This window comes from Neovison vison, chromosome 12 (assembly GCF_020171115.1).
Source record: "Neovison vison isolate M4711 chromosome 12, ASM_NN_V1, whole genome shotgun sequence".
In the NCBI taxonomy this organism is placed as follows: Eukaryota; Metazoa; Chordata; class Mammalia; order Carnivora; family Mustelidae; genus Neogale; species Neogale vison.
In genome coordinates, this window is record NC_058102.1 from 86,269,680 (window position 1) to 86,287,342 (window position 17,663).

The following is a 17,663-nucleotide window of genomic DNA, read 5'->3' on the forward strand; positions in this document are numbered from 1 at the left end:
ATGAACTCCAGGCAAACCAATTTGCAAAGCCCATTGAGCAGCTCTCAGCCTGCTGGACTCTCTAGGTTAAGTCAGGACAATGCTACCCTAGGAAGAAAAGAGAAGAAGAATGAAGAAAACAATATTAGAAATATTGAACAAAGAAATTTAAATTCATGATACTGTTTTTGTAGTGGGCTTTGGGGGGGCACAACCACTGTAATATTTTTTTTTAGGGTTTTTATTTATTTTTGAGAGAGAGAGAGACAGAGAGAGCTCGAGGTGGAGGGGGGAGGGGCAGAGGGAGAAGCAGACTCCCCGCTGAGCTGGGAGCCTGTTGTGGAACTCAGGACTCAACCCCAGGACCCTGGGATCCCCACATGAGCCAAAGGCAGGTGCTTAATTAACCGAGCCACTTCGGTGCCCAGCACTATTGTTTGTTTTGTCTGCTCTTTAAGATGTTGAAAGTTTTTAAGAGTTTAATTAATTCCATTTGCAGTCAATGTTTAAATATTTGGGGAAATACAATTTGCCAAATTCATAAGTTTTTGATTTATTGGTTGTATAAGTGGTATGAGAATATTTAGGAGAATTTTAATAATTGAATAAAGATTAATAAATTGGACATCAATGTAGGAAAAATAATGAATATTCCCCTCCATGCCCAAAAATGCTTGAGATATTAAAGAATCTATCATCCTAAACTTCCCATCTGTGATTTCTGCTGTCTTCAATTAATTCCTATCCTCTTGCCAAGACCTCTATGACCCCATTTGCTCATCTATATAATGGGATAATATTACTACCTACTTAGAGGGTAGCTTTGAGGATTAAGTGAGAAAATTGCTTCCATAGCACTTAGAACAATACCCAGAGCACAATAGCTCAATAATGTTTGGCTATCTTTATCTTCCCCCGGTACCACTTTGATCATACCTCCTCTTGCTCGAAACCCTGCAACTGCTCCCTAATGACCACAGACAAATGCAAGCTCCTTCTACTTATCAAGAACCTTCATGTCCTCACCTCTGTCTGCTTTCCAGCCTTGGCCCTCACTATTCCCCCTCACCCACCAGACAAAATTACTACCTCTTTGCTTCACTCTCATCCTCTATGATCATTTCTCCCATTTCTTCCTCCTCCTAAAATGCCTTGCCTCCTTCCTATGCCATTATGGCTACCTCAAACTCCTACTCATGCTTCAAAACCCGTCTCAAATGCTTCATCCTCCAGGACACTCTCTTGGTCATCTTCAACTCTCGTCCTCCTCGGAGCACTTGACTGGTAGCTCTTTCCTGGAAAGCATCACATTCTGTCATGCATCCCAGTCAGTTACTTCTGTGTCTGGTCCTCCCAGTAGGGCCATAAGCTCATTGAAGGTGAGACTGACTTGTAATACAGATCTTGGGGAACACATGGCTGCCCGACCCAGGTCCTGGTGCATAATAGGTGCTCTGTGAACAGATGTTAGGTTCCTCTAGCTCAGGGTGATTGTGTCAGAAGCAGCAGGGACCTTCTGGCTCCCCAGGCCAGTGTCCATACATAGACCATAGAGGCACAGGAAACAGAAGGAGCCAGCCGTCTGCAGGTGCCAGGGCCCCCAGGGCAGATGGGAAAATGGCAGAACCACGTTCCAGGAGCATGCAGAGCTATGTCTGCTCAGCTCATCAGCATTCCCCCAGACATTCATTCACCCTTCAGTCAGTCAGCCCTTCTTTCTGGACTCTGGTGTGCCAGGACCCACATGAGGTGTGACAGACACCAGTGCTGGTACCACTTCCCGAAGAGGTATGCCCGCGTGCCTGCCGCTGCCGTGTGTATGCGTATGTGTGCCCACACGTGTACCCCACGTGCCCGGGTTCTCTTCTCCCGACAAGCCGAGCAGTCTGTAAGCCCAGGCTGAGAGGGCTGCCTTTTACCCTGTTTCCAAACAACTCCCTTTTCTGCGCCAGAGCCCTGCTTCTCCCTTCTGTTGGCCCCCTCGCCTCCTCCTCCCTCTGTTGGGGCTGCCGCTGATGATGAAATTTGGCTTGCAACACCCTCTTCCTCCCCTTCCTGCAGGCCCCGGAGAGGATTAAGCCGCTGGAGTCTGAAATCGGAAAGATCCCAGCCTCGGCTCCCCAGCACCTCCCCATGCCCCCTCCTTCTCCCCGCCCATGCAAAACCAGAAAATTAATCTCCCCTTCTGCCTGTGATATGGCGGGCTGCATTACAAGCTGGGCGTCGAGATAAAGCGGGGAGCCGCGGGATGGCGGCCCGGCGCAGGGGCCCCGGGTGGGGCCGGCCTGGGAGATAAGGGCCTCCCAGCGCCATGAATTATTCACCGGCACTGCCTCCTCCGGCTCAAAGGCTGCCCTAAGCGCTTAGATTGCGCCTTCCAGAGGGGCCTGGGTGAGGGTCTGGGGGAAGGCAAGGGCTGCAGGAGGGTCCTTCCGGGTTGGGGGGAGCGGGCAGGGAGGGGGAGGACTGTGCTCAGTTGAGGGGCAGTTCAGAGACAGAAGCGCCCCACGGGACCAACTGATGCAGAGGATGGAGGATGTCCCCAAGCCCAAGGGACCCTCAGACCCAGCTATGGCCCCCAGGGATGCTCCTCATTTATGCAACTCACTAAACACTTCTGAACAGATATAAGTGCCGGGCCAGGGCCAAGTCTTGCATCCTGGAGCTGCCAATGCCATCCCTGCTGCCCTCAGGGTCCCTAAGATCCAAGGCACCTACTGAGTGTGGGTGGAGCACAGTCATCCCCCTCCCCTTCCACCTGCCTTGTCTACAGCCCTTGTCCCCTTCCCCTCTGTGGGGTCTAAACAGCCACTACCCACTCTAGTAAAGCATTTCACCTTGGTGGGGGTGGTACAAGGGGATGACACAGGACAGACCTGCTCTCAGGGCAGCGGGAGCTCAGGAAACAGAGACGGGGGCAGCTGGTGCACGAGGGGAATGGGAGGTCTGTGCTAGGGTGAGGGATTAACTGGGGAAGTTTCCTGGAAGAGGAAAAGGCCCAGGTACTCTGCAGGTCTTTTGTTTCTCCTTTGTTCACTCTTCAAAGACCCAGAATTTTAAAGCAGGGAAGGGACCTTAGCGGTCTCTTCCCTATCTGGCAGTCTCTGTTACCACCTTCTCCTCACCCTTTCTCTCCGCCTCAATCTCTCTTCCCTCCCGCTCCTCCCCCCACCCCGTCTGCCCTTTTAATCTCTGTCTTGGCCCCAATTTCTCCATCTCTCTCTTGTACTGCCTTCCTCCGTCTCTTCACCTCTCTGTTTTCTCTTTAATCATCCCTCTCTTCTGAAGCCGCGACTCCCCAAGTGTTATGATGACATACAAATGTATGATGCAAGAAAGGTGCCCATCTGCTGGCCCCCTTCCCTGAGGCTGAGGGAGAAAAAAGAAGGGTCCGGAAAGGTCCTGGATGTGCGCAAGAACTTCCAAGACCCTGAGAATATCAGCAGGAGGAGTTTGGGGGGAGAGCTCCCCCCACCCCCCACCCCCCACCAGAAGCAGTGACACAGGAAAGAGACTGAACCTCCCCACCCCAAGAGCCAGGAGTGGGAGGTGCTGGGAGAAGGTAAGGACCAGAGGAGGCCCCTTCAAATTACAAAAGTGGGGACCCAGACTGGCAGGCGACCTTGAACCCCCTGATGCCTGGAGCCCAACAGCACTCTGAATGAGTGAACAAGCCACATTCTCTGAGACCCACATTCAAGTTGAGAGGGAGGAGTGAAGACGGGAGAAGGAGAAGGGGTGGAGAATGAAGTGGGACCAGAGTAAGAGGAGGACACGGGGAGAAGGGTGAGCCCTGAAGGATGGAAGAGGCAATGACTTGGGTGGGAAAGGGAAAGGGAAAGAGAAAGGGAAAGGGAGAACAAGCTAATTGAGGGAGGAGAGATCAGAGATAGGAGCAGGGAAAAAGAAAGGAAGACAGCACGGGATTGAGGGGAAAGGGCAAGGGTAGCAGAGAAATGAGCGAGGAGGGTAAGAGAAGCATCCGGACCAGAAAGAGAAAGCAGAGGGGGAAGAGAAGGATGGGGGCGGGGGGGGGGGCAACATGGAACCCAGAGGAGTGAGGGAGGGGTGTGTTGATGGGTCCCATCAGCCTCAGGTCCACAGCCCCTTCCCACCCGCCTGCTAATTAACTCCTTAATTGTCTCTGCATTTGCTGAGCCGGCAGATGAAGTGGATGCAGACAGATTGGGGCTTGTGTGATTTCACGCATGGGGGAGCAGAGAAGAGCTGCCTGGGAGTCCCAGGGGACTTCGCCCCCCTCTTTGCTTTCCTCCCTTCCCCCTCGTCTCTGAGAGGCTGGAGGGTGCTTCTGTACCTAGAGCAGATGGGGCCATCTGCAAAAGAAGTGTCCATGGGGAATTTGCCCCCATCAGCCTCTCAGGGATGAAAATAATACTTGCTACTACTGATGGAACACTCCTGTTTACTAGGCACACATTATTTCACCATTGTGAGCTTTAGCCAGATTTTATGGCTTGTTGAAACAGTGAGGCTCAGACAAGTTAAGTAACTTGTCCATAATCACACAGCTCTGGTGTGACAGAGGTGAGATTTGAATCCCAGGTCGGCAGAATGACAAAGCTCTGGTGGCAGGGGTAGAGGGGTTGGGGGAGTGGGGAGACCCTGAGGCTTAGGGACTACAGGAGTCAGAGAAGAGGGAAGTGTGGGCAAGGGATTGGGAGGAGACTGAAGGAGCTAGGATCATCACATCCTGCATAAGAGGTAGGTGGGTCCAGAGAAGGAGAAAGGAACAGTGGGACACTAATCACAGTCCTTGGATCCCTCAAATTTCATCTTGCTGAAGCCAACTTCCCCTTTTCCTCATCACTGCAGCCCAAACCTCTGTCAGTATGACTTGCCCCTCTGCCACTCTATGCTGGCCCAACCCTCACTTTTACTCCTGACCTTGGAGCTAGAGTCACTTGACAACTCACCTCTCCCTTGACACTGGGAAATTTTGAAGACAGTGACTATGCCACTCCTTGCCAAGTCCCCAGGGCCAATGCTGGGATTTCACACAGTGTAAGTTTGCTGAAATGTACAGGACAGGGATGGGGGGTGGGGATCTGTGCAGGAATCCATCTCGCCCCAAATGAAGAGGAAACAATACTGTGATGTACTTAGGTTGTGCATAAGAAAGAACTTCCAGGGTGCCTGGCTGGCTTAGCTGGCTAAGCATCTGCCTTGGGCTCAGGTCATGATCTCAGGATCCTAGGATGGAGCTCAGCCTCCGCAGCTCCCTTTGCTGGGAGATGGGCTCCCTGCTCAGCAGGGAGTCTACTTCTCCCTCTGTCCTTCTCCCACCCCCACTTGTGTGCTCTCTCTCTCTTTTAAGATTTTTAAAAATTTATTTCAGAGAGAGAGTGTGTGGGGGGAAGGTTGGGGGGCACAGGGAGGGGAAGAAGCAGGCTCCCTGCTGAGCAGGAAGCACAATGCACAGGATTGAGGGCCTGAGCCTAGGACCCTAGGATCATGACCTGAGCTGAAGCCAGACACCCAACTGACTAAGCCACCCAGGTTCCTGCTCTTTCAAATAAATAAAATATTTTAAAACAAAAAAGAAAGAAAGACTTCTAAGTCTGGGTCTGTCATACAAGGAACCATACTGAAGCCTGATTTAGACCTGTGGATTCTCAGGATCAAGGTTTCTCAAGACTGGCTGCTATATAGTAGAGGTCTTGAAAAGTTGGGAAATCTGAGTCCCACGTTCAGAGATTCTGATTTAATTGGACTAAGTGGAGCCAAAGCACCACTTTAAAATCTTTCTAGGTGGGGGCGCCTGGGTGGTTCAGTGGGTTGAAGCCGCTGCCTTCGGCTCAGGTCATGATCCCAGGGTCCTGGAATCGAGCCCCACATCGGGCTCTCTGCTCAGCAGGGTGCCTGCTTCCCTTCCTCTCTCTCTGCCTGCCTCTCTGCCTACTTGTGATCTCTGTCTGTCAAATAAATAAATAAAATCTTAAAAAAAGAGAGAGAGAAAATGTTTAAATAAAATAAAATCTTCCTAGGTGATTCAGATGTGCAGCCTGGGTTGAGAACCACTCTCAGATTCTGCCCTCATTTGGCTGCTCTGGTGCTTTTGTGGCTGGATCTAAACACTCATACTACTAATAATAGTTACTTATTGGAGATTTACTAGGTACAAGCTAAAGTGCAAGCACTTTTTATGCATTAGCTTATATAATCCTTAGAAATTCCTGTGAAATAAATCTTATCCCCATCTTACAGATGAGGAAACTGAGCTCAGAGAGGTCAAGAGACCTGCCCATCCTAATGAACGGCAGGGCCCATTCTGGAAGCTGAGATTACCTGATTCACAACTTTTATCTTCCCTCAGACTCTTGAGGCTGCTTGTTGGCCTCGATTAGTCCTTGTCTGCCTCCACCTCACCTCATCACCTTCCTTCCACCCCCGCTCCTCCCTCAGTAACATCCCAGGTGACTGAAGCAATTTGCAGCCATTTGAGGAAGCTCCATGTGTCACTCAACCTGCGAGGGTGGGGACTTATGGGAATTGCAGATGCTCCAAGATGGTCCTCCCCTCCCCTGAGACACTTGGAATTCAAGAATCCAGCCCCAAGCCCCCTACCCCCCCACCTCTACCCCGCCCCGTGCCCCTGTTCAGGGCCAAATTCCCACTCTCAAATGCCCCCTTGGGTTGATTCTAAGTATCTGGAATAGCGCTGCCACCCAGTGGCTGCCCAGGGATATAGCAGCCCTCCAGCACTGTCTGGTGCTGCTGGACAGCTCCCCAACTCAAGACCAGAACCCAAGATCCTCCCTTCCCCTTGGCAGCACCATGAGCAGGCCCCTAGTAAATGGATCCCACTCTCCCTCCTGGGGTCTAAGCCTACACTCCCTCTAGGGATCTCCAGCTCCCTTCTCTCGTTTCTCACGTACCCCTTGCCCCCAACACTTTACAACTTCTCATCCAACTTCTTTCCATTGTTCCAGACTCTTCTCATTACAGGTTCTTTCTTCTCACTTAAAGCCCTGAGAATACACCTCTCACCTTCCTTCTGCCAGAGCTGTGCTAACCTGCAAGTGGATTGGAGGAGTCGCTAGAGATAGAATTCTGGTCCCCCTACACCCCCCTCCTCATCACCTGACACCATCAGACCTCAACAGTCTCCGTGCTAAGAGCCCCTAATGAGCATCAGCAAATTAACAACTTCCCTTTGATTGCTCCTTCTCTGTTAATTGGATAGGGACGGCCCCCCAAGGCCTCTCAGTGAGGAGAAGAGAGGGAGAAAGAGGAGGAGAGAACTGAGAGCTAGAGGAGCAGCCCCCAGACCTTGGCTTAGTGCCCCAGAATTCTCCTCCATTCCTGAGTAGAGCTCCTCCTTCCATCCCTTCCTCATCCTGTCCATCCCCACCCTCCTAACCCTCCACCTTCCCACCTCATTCCACCTCCTTCCCTTTCCTTACTTCTTGACTTCTGTCCAAATTCCCTTGATCTCTGGCTATCTCTTCGTCCTTCTCTATGCTCCTTCTTTAGAGGTTTAGCAGTGAGGGGCTGCAAACATGCCACCCCATAAAGGCAAGCACAAGGCTACAAAGATGGGATTTGGACAGCCAAGCTATATATTTGTTTTTGTATGTGCATTTGTGTACATGTCACACATAGATGGGAGCAGGGATAAGAAGAGGTGAATAAGTGTAAGCTCCTGAGTGCCTACCCTGTAGGCTAGGCCTCTGGAATGTGTGATGTCTGTGGTTTGTGTGTGTGTGTGTGTGACTGAGTGACGTGGTGTGACTCTGGTCTTATGTGTGTCTGTGTCTCCACACGAGCAAGTGCTTGAATCAGTCAAGTGTGACTCGGAGCTTGCGTGTGTGTGTGTGTGTGTGTGTGTGTGCACGCGCACGCGCGCGCACGCGTGGGCCACCAGAGGAAGCAGCAGCAAGAGGCAGGAGCATCGATCCGAAGGAGACAGCGCGGGGAGGGGGACGCTGGGGGCAGACTCCCTCCCTCTCGCGCGCGGGGGCGCGCGCACGCGCGCGCACACACATAACACACATAGTCACACACACAAGCCATAGGGCCTCGCAGGCAGGGAGACAGCTCCGGGACCGGAGGGAGGCAGAGCCGCCGAGAGCGGCCGGGAGGAGGGGGCGAGGCAGCGCAGAGAGCCCTCGGTCCAGCTCCCGCGTCCGGGGCCCCCGCGCGCACACCGGCCCAGAGACACCCTCGCAGACACTCGTAGGCGCGCACGCGCACCCTCTCCCCTCCCCCTCCGCCTTCCCTCCCGCCGCCTCCCGGCCGGACGATGGATCCCTGCAGATCCCGGGGCTGAGAGCACCGCGCACCGCGCACCGCGCCGAGCCCGGGCGGACCGAGCCGAGGCAGGCGAGCGAGGGAGCGCGCGCGGGCGAGCGGACGGAGCCGAGCCGAGCCGGGCCGGGCGGGCCGCTCCCTGCAGGGCTCTGCGCGGCGTGCCGCGGCAGCCGCGGGCTCCCGCTCCGGGCCATGAGCCCCTCCGCGCCTCGGCGCTGAGCCCGCGTCCGGCCCCGCGCCCCAGGACCCGCCGCCGCTTGCCGGGTTCCCGAAGCCCCCTCAGGTGGGTCTCTGAAACCCCCGCCTTTAGCTGCGGGACTCCCCGGCACCCCGAAGCCGGGACTTTTCCTCCCCTCTCGCTATCCCCAGCTGCTGGGGCGGCTCGGTGGCTGGGGAGGGGGGCGGGGGCCGAGCAGGGGATCTGGCTGCGTCGGGAAGCTGGACTGGAGGGGGGTTGCGTCCGGGGCGGGGACTGCTAGCTGTCATAGGGAACCGCGCCCCCCCCCCATGCATCCACCTCGGGCTGCCCTCCACCCCCCAGCCCCCACCCCAAACATAGACAGCCTGCGCGGTTAGGAGAACTGGAGACGCCCGCAGGTGAGGTCTCGGGCTGGGCCCCTCCCCACCTCCTTAGGGGGATTTTAGCCCAGGTTTAGCTCACCCGGGTGAAAACCCAGTCCTGGGATCACCCTTGACCAGGAGCTCCGGACCCTGGGTTCTGTCCGGCTGGGGGAGTTTTCGTCTCCAGGATGGGGTGGACATCCCTGTCCCAGAGTGACCCCACATCTGGAGGGAACTCCTGTGCTGCCCGTGGAAAAATATTGGGACTTCCCTCTCACTCTCGGATGACTACCTCTGGGGTCTCCCATGGCCTGGGAAGCTTTTCTGGGAGAGCATTCTCTTGGCCTGAGCTGACCCCAGAGCCCCTGCCTTTGGGGGAAGCCTTTTCTAGGAGTGTGTCCCTTGGGCAGCCACCTCTGGGCTCATACACAAGGGAAGTGTCCTGCCCCGGAGGCAGTAACCTCTGGCAATGGGGATTCCGACTGGATGCGTTTGCAGGGCCCCGGTGAGGACCCTTATCTCAGGATGGTAACAGACTACCTCCTCCTTCCCTAGGATCCCCTCGGTCAGGATGGAACTGAAGGCCGAGGAGGAGGAGGTGGGTGGCGTCCAGCCGGTGAGCATCCAGGCCTTCGCCAGCAGCTCCACGCTGCACGGCCTGGCCCACATCTTCTCCTACGAGCGGCTGTCTCTGAAGCGGGCACTGTGGGCCCTGTGCTTCCTGGGCTCCCTGGCTGTGCTGCTGTGTGTGTGCACCGAGCGAGTGCAGTACTACTTCCACTACCACCACGTCACCAAGCTCGATGAGGTGGCTGCCTCCCAGCTCACCTTCCCCGCTGTCACGCTGTGCAATCTCAACGAGTTCCGCTTTAGCCAAGTCTCCAAGAATGACCTGTACCACGCCGGGGAGCTGCTGGCCCTGCTCAACAACAGGTGGGCAGCTCCCACCCGTCCAGTCGCTTACAGGGCCCCCAGGGCGCATGCCTTCCAGCTCCTGGTGACCCCCATCAGGGTGCTTGTCTCTCAAAACCCACTCTTTAGAGCCCAGACCACCCTGTCTCCCCACCCCACCCCAAACCTGCCACTCACAGCAAAGGAATTGCGGGACTGAACAAAGCAGTTAAGGGCACCCAATCTCTGATCCCAGCATAGTCCCCAACAGCTCTGCCCCTGCCCAGTCTGAGCTGTGAGACATCAGCAGCCTCTCGAGAGACCTTTGCCACCCTCCCACCCACTGTGCTTGCTCCTCATCTCACTTGAGGGATGGGGGCAGACCATCTTTAAAGAGTGGAGATTGAGTATATAAGACAGCTCCTGCCATGATCACTCTGCCCATCCCTCCCTTACCCACGCAGCCACTCTGGATCGTACTGTCTTCTCAGACCCCATGGGGCAGGTCCTCAGGACACACCCAGCCCTTCTGTGCCTATGCCCAGGCCTGATCCCTGGGGCTGATGACTGCCCTCCTCCCTGCCCAACCCCCATCACCTCCCCTGCCGAGGTTGGGTATGGGACCCTGGAAGCCAGATGGAGGCAGAGACCTGAAAGTCATGCTGATCCATTCGCCGCTCACCCCTGGGCTCCAGGTATGAGATACCAGACACGCAGATGGCAGATGAGAAGCAGCTGGAAATCCTGCAGGACAAGGCCAACTTCCGAAGCTTCAAGCCCAAGCCCTTCAACATGCGTGAGTTCTATGACCGCGCAGGGCACGACATTCGAGACATGCTGCTCTCCTGCCACTTCCGGGGGGAGGTCTGCAGCGCAGAAGACTTCAAGGTGGTGAGTGAATCCCCTGGTGTGGGTTAGGAGTCAGTCCTGGAGGAGGAGGAGGAGGAGAGGATTAGGAGCCTGTGGGCCTTCCACCAAGCTTGCTGCTCTGGAAGAGGAAGCTGCATGTCCCCTGGGTTTGCTTCTGTTCGGAGGAGACTTGGTTCAGTACAGGGGTCCATTTGCTCTGTGTGAGGGCTTCAGCATCAGCCTCGTGTCCATGAGGACAGTAAAGTGAGCACTCAGTGCACAACACACAGAGGTGCACACAGACACAGACACACATGGAGCCTGGTGTGCCGCGCGTCGGCACCCCCCCCCACTGCCCCCGTCAGTTCCAGCTTCCCTTCTGGGCCACAGGTGTCAGAGCTGGACATGGGGGTGGGGAAGCTACAGCCTTGTTACTTGAAGTGAGGTCTGAGGACCAACACCAGGGAGATGAAAAGAACTGCAGGGCTTAGCCACCCCACTTCCCAGACCTACTGATTCGGGACTGGCATTTTGACGGGTGATTTGAATTTAAGCTGGAGAAGCACTGTGACACATGGGAAGTAAGGGAAGCTTTCTCTTACATAGCTAGACAGGTAATTCTCTCTGGGCCACCCCTGCCACACACACACACACACACACACATGCATACTGTCTGATTGGGTTCCCCCCGGTGAGCGAGAGCCAGGATCTAAGGAAGTGAGAGATTATTTGGGGCACATAGTCATGACCAAACTGGAGGGTCCCTTTGCTTCTTTTTTTCCCCCCATCTCTTTATTTCTTAAAATGGAGATGCCCCAGGGGCACCTGAGTGGCTCACTTGAGGGCTCACATCTGCCTTGGGCTCAGGTCACGATCCCCAGGGTCTTGATATTGAGCCCGGCAGCATCTTGTCAAGGGAACCTGCTTCTCTCTTCCTCTGCCTGCCGCTCCCCCTGCTTGTGAGTGCGTGCTCTCTATCTCTGCCAAATAAATAAATTTTTTTTTTTAATGGAGCTGTCCCGCAGACCCACCCCCCCACTCCCCGCAAGATGGGGCCGCCTCGAAGCCAGCATCTTGGAGAGGGTTAAGGAAATGGACTGGGATCTCGTGTGCCAGGTGATCCTTGGCAAGTCACACAGGATCCTGAGAGCTTACAACCAGACAGAGGCTGGAGAGGGACAGAGGACCCGAAGCCAGATGCGAAAAATAACACCCGATGAGAGAATGATGCTCTTAACTCTTCAGAAGGCTCTGTAGGCTCTCCTTCTCCTAGGCTTTGTGGGCTCCCCTAGGCTGAATAAGTAGCTACGTTCTCTCTATTTTACAAATGCACACAAGGGGACACAGAGAGGTGGAATAAGTTGCCTGAGCTCAACTAGCTGGTTAGTGACAGGTTCTGGATGAGAACTTGTGTCTTGTAAAGTTCCAACCGAGTGTCCTCTTTTTAATACCATCGCTGGCCCTGGAGCCATCATGTCCACTTCCAAGTCTGCTCATTGCTCTTTGAAAACGCAGTCTCCCCCAGGACCCCCTCGCTATACATGCCTGCCCCTAATTCTCTGCTCTCAGAGACTCCCTTTTCTCCCTGCCCATTTTCCCCCTGCTTGCTTGCTTCCTCCTGGCGTTATGGGAGCGTGAACTGCACTGGGTTTGTGTAGAAATGTGGGAGCCCTGGTCATGCTTGTTTCTTCCTGCTGAGGTGACACAAGAATTCCCAATCCTTTAAGGCCTGCTCTGCAGACCAGTCTCAGGGGCCTTTGTTAATCCTGCCAGACAAAGGTCACATGGCCACACTCCCTGCTGAGCCAAGCTGATGGGGAGCAGACGGTGATGCTCTTAACCTTCCCTCTTTTCCTTTCTCAAAACAGGGAAGTCCTGGATTCCCCAGAGCCTGAGACCAAAGGGTTCCCAGGCTCACCAATGATGTACTCATGAGTAGTAGAAGTTAGGTGAAAGGCAGAGACATCCCCCTCGGCAGCACAGCCAACAGAAGGGAGCAGCGAGGAAGAGAAAACCCATTAGCTTGAATAGTTTGCAGTATTGGATAAAGGGCAGAGTACTTGGCTCAGACGGAGGAGATATAAAGTGGGGGTGCAGTAGTCCACAGAAAGTGTCCAGATGAGGCTCCCTTTGTCCCTGCAGTCCAGAAAGATTCCAAGTGGTGATGCTAGGACATGTTCGGTTTATGAAAATGGAGATCCTGACATGTGACTGGTTCGTGTTATCTGAAGGGACAATTCCGAGTACTCAGACGGAACTTTGACTGGTTTATAGAATTCTGGAGCAATCTGAGTTCTTCTCCTTGCTTGAGGTTGGGGTGGGGGAGAGAGATGAGAGTAGCCTATAGGTGGCTCCAGCCCGGACATTTTGGGGTTCTGGATTGCCAGAGATTAGGTTTTTTATGTTTCTCAGTCCATGTCAAAGACTTGACCCTGAATCTGGCTGCACCTGAGGTCTCAGCCCCTCCTTCTACCCTCTCTCATTGACCTCCCTACACACTGTCTCTGTGTTGGGAACTCTATCACTTCCGGCCCTAGGGATGTTCCTACACAGATGGGAGTGGGGTTGTGAGTCCATGTCTGACATGTCCCTGGGGGAAAAGAAGGGCTCCGGCCCCCTCCCCCAGCTCCCTGGCTCCAAGGGGGTGTGGACATCCCTTGCCTGATACTCCATCTTCTCTCTCTTCTCCTTTGGTCTAATATTTAACATCTGCCTCTCCATCCTTGCCATTCTCTGTTAGGTCAAGAGGTGTCTATCTAGCTCCAGGACAGATGGGGCACTGACAGGAAACATTTGCCTATTGGGTCAGAGCTTAGGAGAGACCTCCTTGGCATCTTCTGCTGCTTTGAAACAGGTTCTAACTGGAAGTCCAAGCCCAGGCTCACAGTTTTTGCAAAATATAATGTGCACAGGTACATGTGAAGTCTGCTGCAGGTTTCCAAGGACCAAGCTCATCCAACTTGGGAGATCCCTGCTCAGGGAGGATAGTTCAGGAGGCATAGGAAGGAGCAGACTCTGGTCCCTCAGAGATCCCAGCTCCTCTGGCAGGGGGGTCTGCAGGGACGAGTGTTCCCCTCAGATGTACTTTCAGTCCAGCTCAACTACAGGGGACTGGTGGTCATAGCGTGTTTGACCAGGTCCTTCCCCCAGCTGTAGCTGGGGCCGCTTGGGAGAGTGGGGATAAATATGGGGAACCTGGGCCAAATCTGGGAGAAACTGGTTTCAGACTGAAGAAGCAGAGGGTCAACTCAGTAGCTCTCTGCTGAGCTACCAAAAAAAGAAGAAAAAAAGCAACCATGGAACCCACTCTCAAGGACCCCTCTTCCCTGGCCACCTCTTTTCCTTTGCGGGGGGGGGGGGGATGTCGGGTTGCCAGGGCAACAGGGTTGCAGGCTCTGCTCTGCCACTCCACCTCAGGGGCAGTCAGACCAAGGCAGGGCAGGGGTTCCATGGAGGGGGACCAGGGGCGCAGCTGTGTGCCTGGGTCTGGGTGGGGGCCGGAGGGAGTGAGCACAGTTGCAGCTGGTGCCGGCCTCCAGCTGCACCTTATCTGTCCCTGGCAGTGGGAACGCCTGTGTGGCTGGAATGCTGAACAGCACCGAGGGGAGGGGGCTGGCAGATGGCTGCCCAGTCAGCCCCATGCCGTCCCCCTGCTCCAGCTGAGACCCAGAGCCATTGCCTGGGGGAGAGAGAGCAGGGAATTCATCTCTGGACCCTGGAAGAGAAGGAAGGAGAGAGTAGAAAATGGAAATCTTGGGGGTGGGTGTGCAGTGGTGCCAGTATTCTCTCTCAGGAGGGGGTTGGAACTGGGGGGACAAGCGATAGGGGACATGAATCCTTGCGGGGGCCCACAGGAGTGTCCCCCCAGGACCTTGGAGTGGAGGCAGAAATTCCCCAGAGGAGAGATGGAGTGAGGGGTGGTGGGCACAGAAATCTACTTAAGGTTCTGGAGGGGGGCAGGACTCTTCCCCATCTACAGGGCTGAGAAACTGAGAGAAGCAGGGGGCAGAGGTGGGTGATCCCGGGACCTGGAGAAGGGAGGGAGAGGCCATCTTAAACAAGCTGAGCTAGGGATGGCAAGTCCCGGAGAGAGCCAGGACTAGCATGGGGGCTTCCTCATCCCCAACTTAACTCTGCCCCTTCGCTGACACCCCTCACACCCACAACACCCTAGCTTGCCTCGCCCACCTCCCACTGCAGAGCGGCTAAGACCAGGAGTCCCTGGGGAAGGCCTGGCCTCACCACCTGGGTCTGTTCCCTCCAGCTAGCAGGCAGTGGAGGGGCTGCTGCAGGAAGAGGCTGCCCAGACTGCTAGAGAGAAGGAGGGTCCCAGGCCACCCTGCTCAGGGGCAGAGTCCGGGCTGTCTTTGGGGGTGTGGAGGGGGGAGGAAGAAAGGGGAGCAACCACAGATGGCAGCAGGACAGGAGAGAGCTGGAGTGGAGAGGCTAACTTTGGAGGAGGGCGTTCCTTCCAGCCTCATCCTTGCTTTCTCTCCCTCCCTCAGAAGTGCCTGAGGTTGGAAGGAGGAGATGAGAGAGAGCTCGGAGTGGAGCCGATTACAAGAATCCAGGGGACCCTGGTTAGGGTTGCTCTCTCTCTGTCTTTCTGTTTCTCTCTCTCTCATACGCATATACACACAAACATCCTTGGGATAACGTAGTTTCCTCTCTCTCGCCTCCTCTCCCTCTCTTTCCTTCCTCCCCTGCCATTCTGGACTCCACCTCTCTCCCAGACTGCAGTTAGCTAAGAGGCTACTCTAAGTTAATTGATCTCCCGGCTGCTGGCTAAAGTAATAGAGAATTGATGTAAGTAACTAAGTGCCTCTGGGGGCAGAGTGGGAAATGCAGGGGTGGGGAGGAGGAGCGCTTCCAAGCCTTGGGCCTCTCTCCTGCCCCAGCCCAGGGAGAACCCAAAGCTTCCCTCACTGCTGCACCCGGCAAGCGTCCAAGAAGCCCGGGGTGGGGATGGGGGGCTGCTGAGAGGTCCCACGTTTCTGCTGTGGGTGGAGGTTGCTTCTGAGCATGCTTCAACTTTCTGGAAGGCAGTTTCAGTCCTGGGGGGTGGGGGCGGGGAATGACGCAGGAGGCTGGGGATGGAAGTGCGAAGCTCCACTTGGTTCTTTCCTGTGACAGAGCCCTTTCAAAGTGCCAGGTGCTGTGCTGGGCGCCAGAGTGTAAGGGTGAACAGACCCCGTCCCTGCCCTCAGGGCGCTTAGAATCAAGTGCAATTCACGGAAGGGGAGGGGGGGTTCCAAGATGAGGGGGTGGGGATGGTAACAAAGGCATCCGTAGGGAACGGGGAGTAATGTACCAGGTGGTGCTGGACTCTGGACATGGTGGAGTCCTTCCCATCTCCCCAGCCCAGATCAGCTATCTAGAAACTCCAGTTTTGTGGGATGTGGGGTGTCCCCCCCATGCAGCCCTCCCCCAGCATCTGCGCAGCCCACTGCTGTCTAGCAGGGGTCATTGGCCAGTCCCCCCACTCCTCTCCACTCCCCCTCCCTCACCACCCCCCACCCTCTCCATCCCCGCAGGCACCGAGGCACAAGCCTGCCTGCACTGGAGGTCTGAGGTGGCGCTCCAGCACCTTCTACCCTCCAGCAAAGGACCTTCCAGTCATGCATGGGGATCCTAGGAGGCAACACTGGGAAGCAGACAGCAAGACTGAGAAGTGGTGCCTAGTTCTGGCGAGGGGTGCAGCTGGGCCCTGGGACACCCCCCCCCCCCGGGTTCTGTTTTAGGCAGAGTTGCATCTGGCTCCATTTCTCAGCTTCTAGGCACAATTTCTCGTGAAGAAAGGAGGCTCCAAATAGATGGCTAAATGATTCTTTGCCAAGGGGCAGCCCCTCCTTCAGCCTCTGGGACTCTCTGGCTAAGCCCTCGCTGGCCTACGCTTGGAATGGCTTTGCGGCACTGACTTTCCGGTACTCGTGGATCACACATCTTCCTCGTGGAAAGTTGTAAAATGAGCGCGAAACAGCTGTGTATTCCCTAGAGGGGACGGTCCTTTAAGAAACCATAAGGGCAGACTCTGCCATCCCAGGCTCTCCAGGGTCACTCCCAAGGGAGAGGGAGGGCAAGTGGTGGTTTTTCTGAGTTACTGTGATTTCTTGGAAAGAAGACACTTTCAGTCCTCTCTCATCCACACCCCCTTGACATGTCTGTGGGGGGCGGGGGGCAAGGCCTGGGAGGTTGGGCCCTGTAGCTCATGGCTGTGGGGCTGTGATCTCTAACTGATGCATCAGATCATGGAGGCAGGCTGGGGACATCCCTGGGGTGAGACTGCTGCAGTGACCCTGACGGTGGACAGCAGCCAACTCAGCCTTCCTGTGACATGCCCCTGCAGGTGTGCCCCAAGTGTGTAAGCACACGTGTGCCCCTCTTTGGGGGTGCCTGAGAATGTGGATGGGGGTTAGAGTGTGTAGTGGACGTGTATGGATGAGCTCGGGGGGTGCACGTAGCTCACTTATTGCGGTTGTGGGAGGGAGCCTGTGTGCAGGCAAACCTCTGGTCGCATGCAGAGCACATACCAGCAAAATTAATCATCTCTTCCAGTCGAGCTTTGCAATTTACAAATTCCCTTTACTTTAGCTCATGAGCCTCCTAATTCTGGGAGGCAGGCAGATATTAAGATCTTCACTTGAGAGACTTGAGGAAACTGAGGCTCAGAGATGTTAGGTGACTTGCCTGAGGTAACAGAGCTGATGAATGCCAGAGTGGGACCTTGACTTGAAATCTTCGAAGGCCAGGGTCTTTCTGTGTGACAGTAGGAACTGTTGTGTGGAGCATGGGGAGGAGGGTGTCTGGGTCCCCAGCTTGCCACGCTCTCTAAGGAAGCAGGAGGCAGGAAGGATAAACAAGGGTGCAAAGGAGAAGGAACAGCAGACTCGGGTTGGCCACACCAAAGTCTTTTGACTGCCCTGTCTTTTCATTGCACCATTTGGCCAAATCCCAGCCCTAGTGGATATCGCCACCACTGGCTTTCCTCAGGTGGCTCCAGGACAGCCAAGTTCGACCAGTGAAGGTCACACAACAGGCCAGCTTGCAGTCACCTTGTGCTCATGATCGACATCCTGAAATGGGTGTGCACGGCCCCCTGGCAACCCCGCTGT

At 55.1% G+C, this 17,663-nt stretch overlaps 1 protein-coding gene across 3 annotated transcripts in view; it reads left to right on the forward strand.

The window, feature by feature from the left end:
• Nucleotides 1-17,663, forward strand: part of ASIC1 (acid sensing ion channel subunit 1) — a 45,515-nt gene that overhangs the window by 12,022 nt on the left and 15,830 nt on the right. The window contains exons 1-3 of one of the 3 annotated variants that reach the window (XM_044227880.1): nucleotides 8,477-8,533; nucleotides 9,367-9,744; nucleotides 10,398-10,593. In XM_044227880.1, coding sequence (XP_044083815.1) covers nucleotides 9,383-9,744; nucleotides 10,398-10,593 — 558 coding nt within the window. In that variant the 5' untranslated portion in view covers nucleotides 8,477-8,533; nucleotides 9,367-9,382. Of the gene's footprint in view, nucleotides 1-8,476; nucleotides 8,534-8,813; nucleotides 8,848-9,366; nucleotides 9,745-10,397; nucleotides 10,594-17,663 lie in introns of those variants that run through there. The other 2 variants (XM_044227881.1, XM_044227879.1) reach the window with 2 other exon arrangements.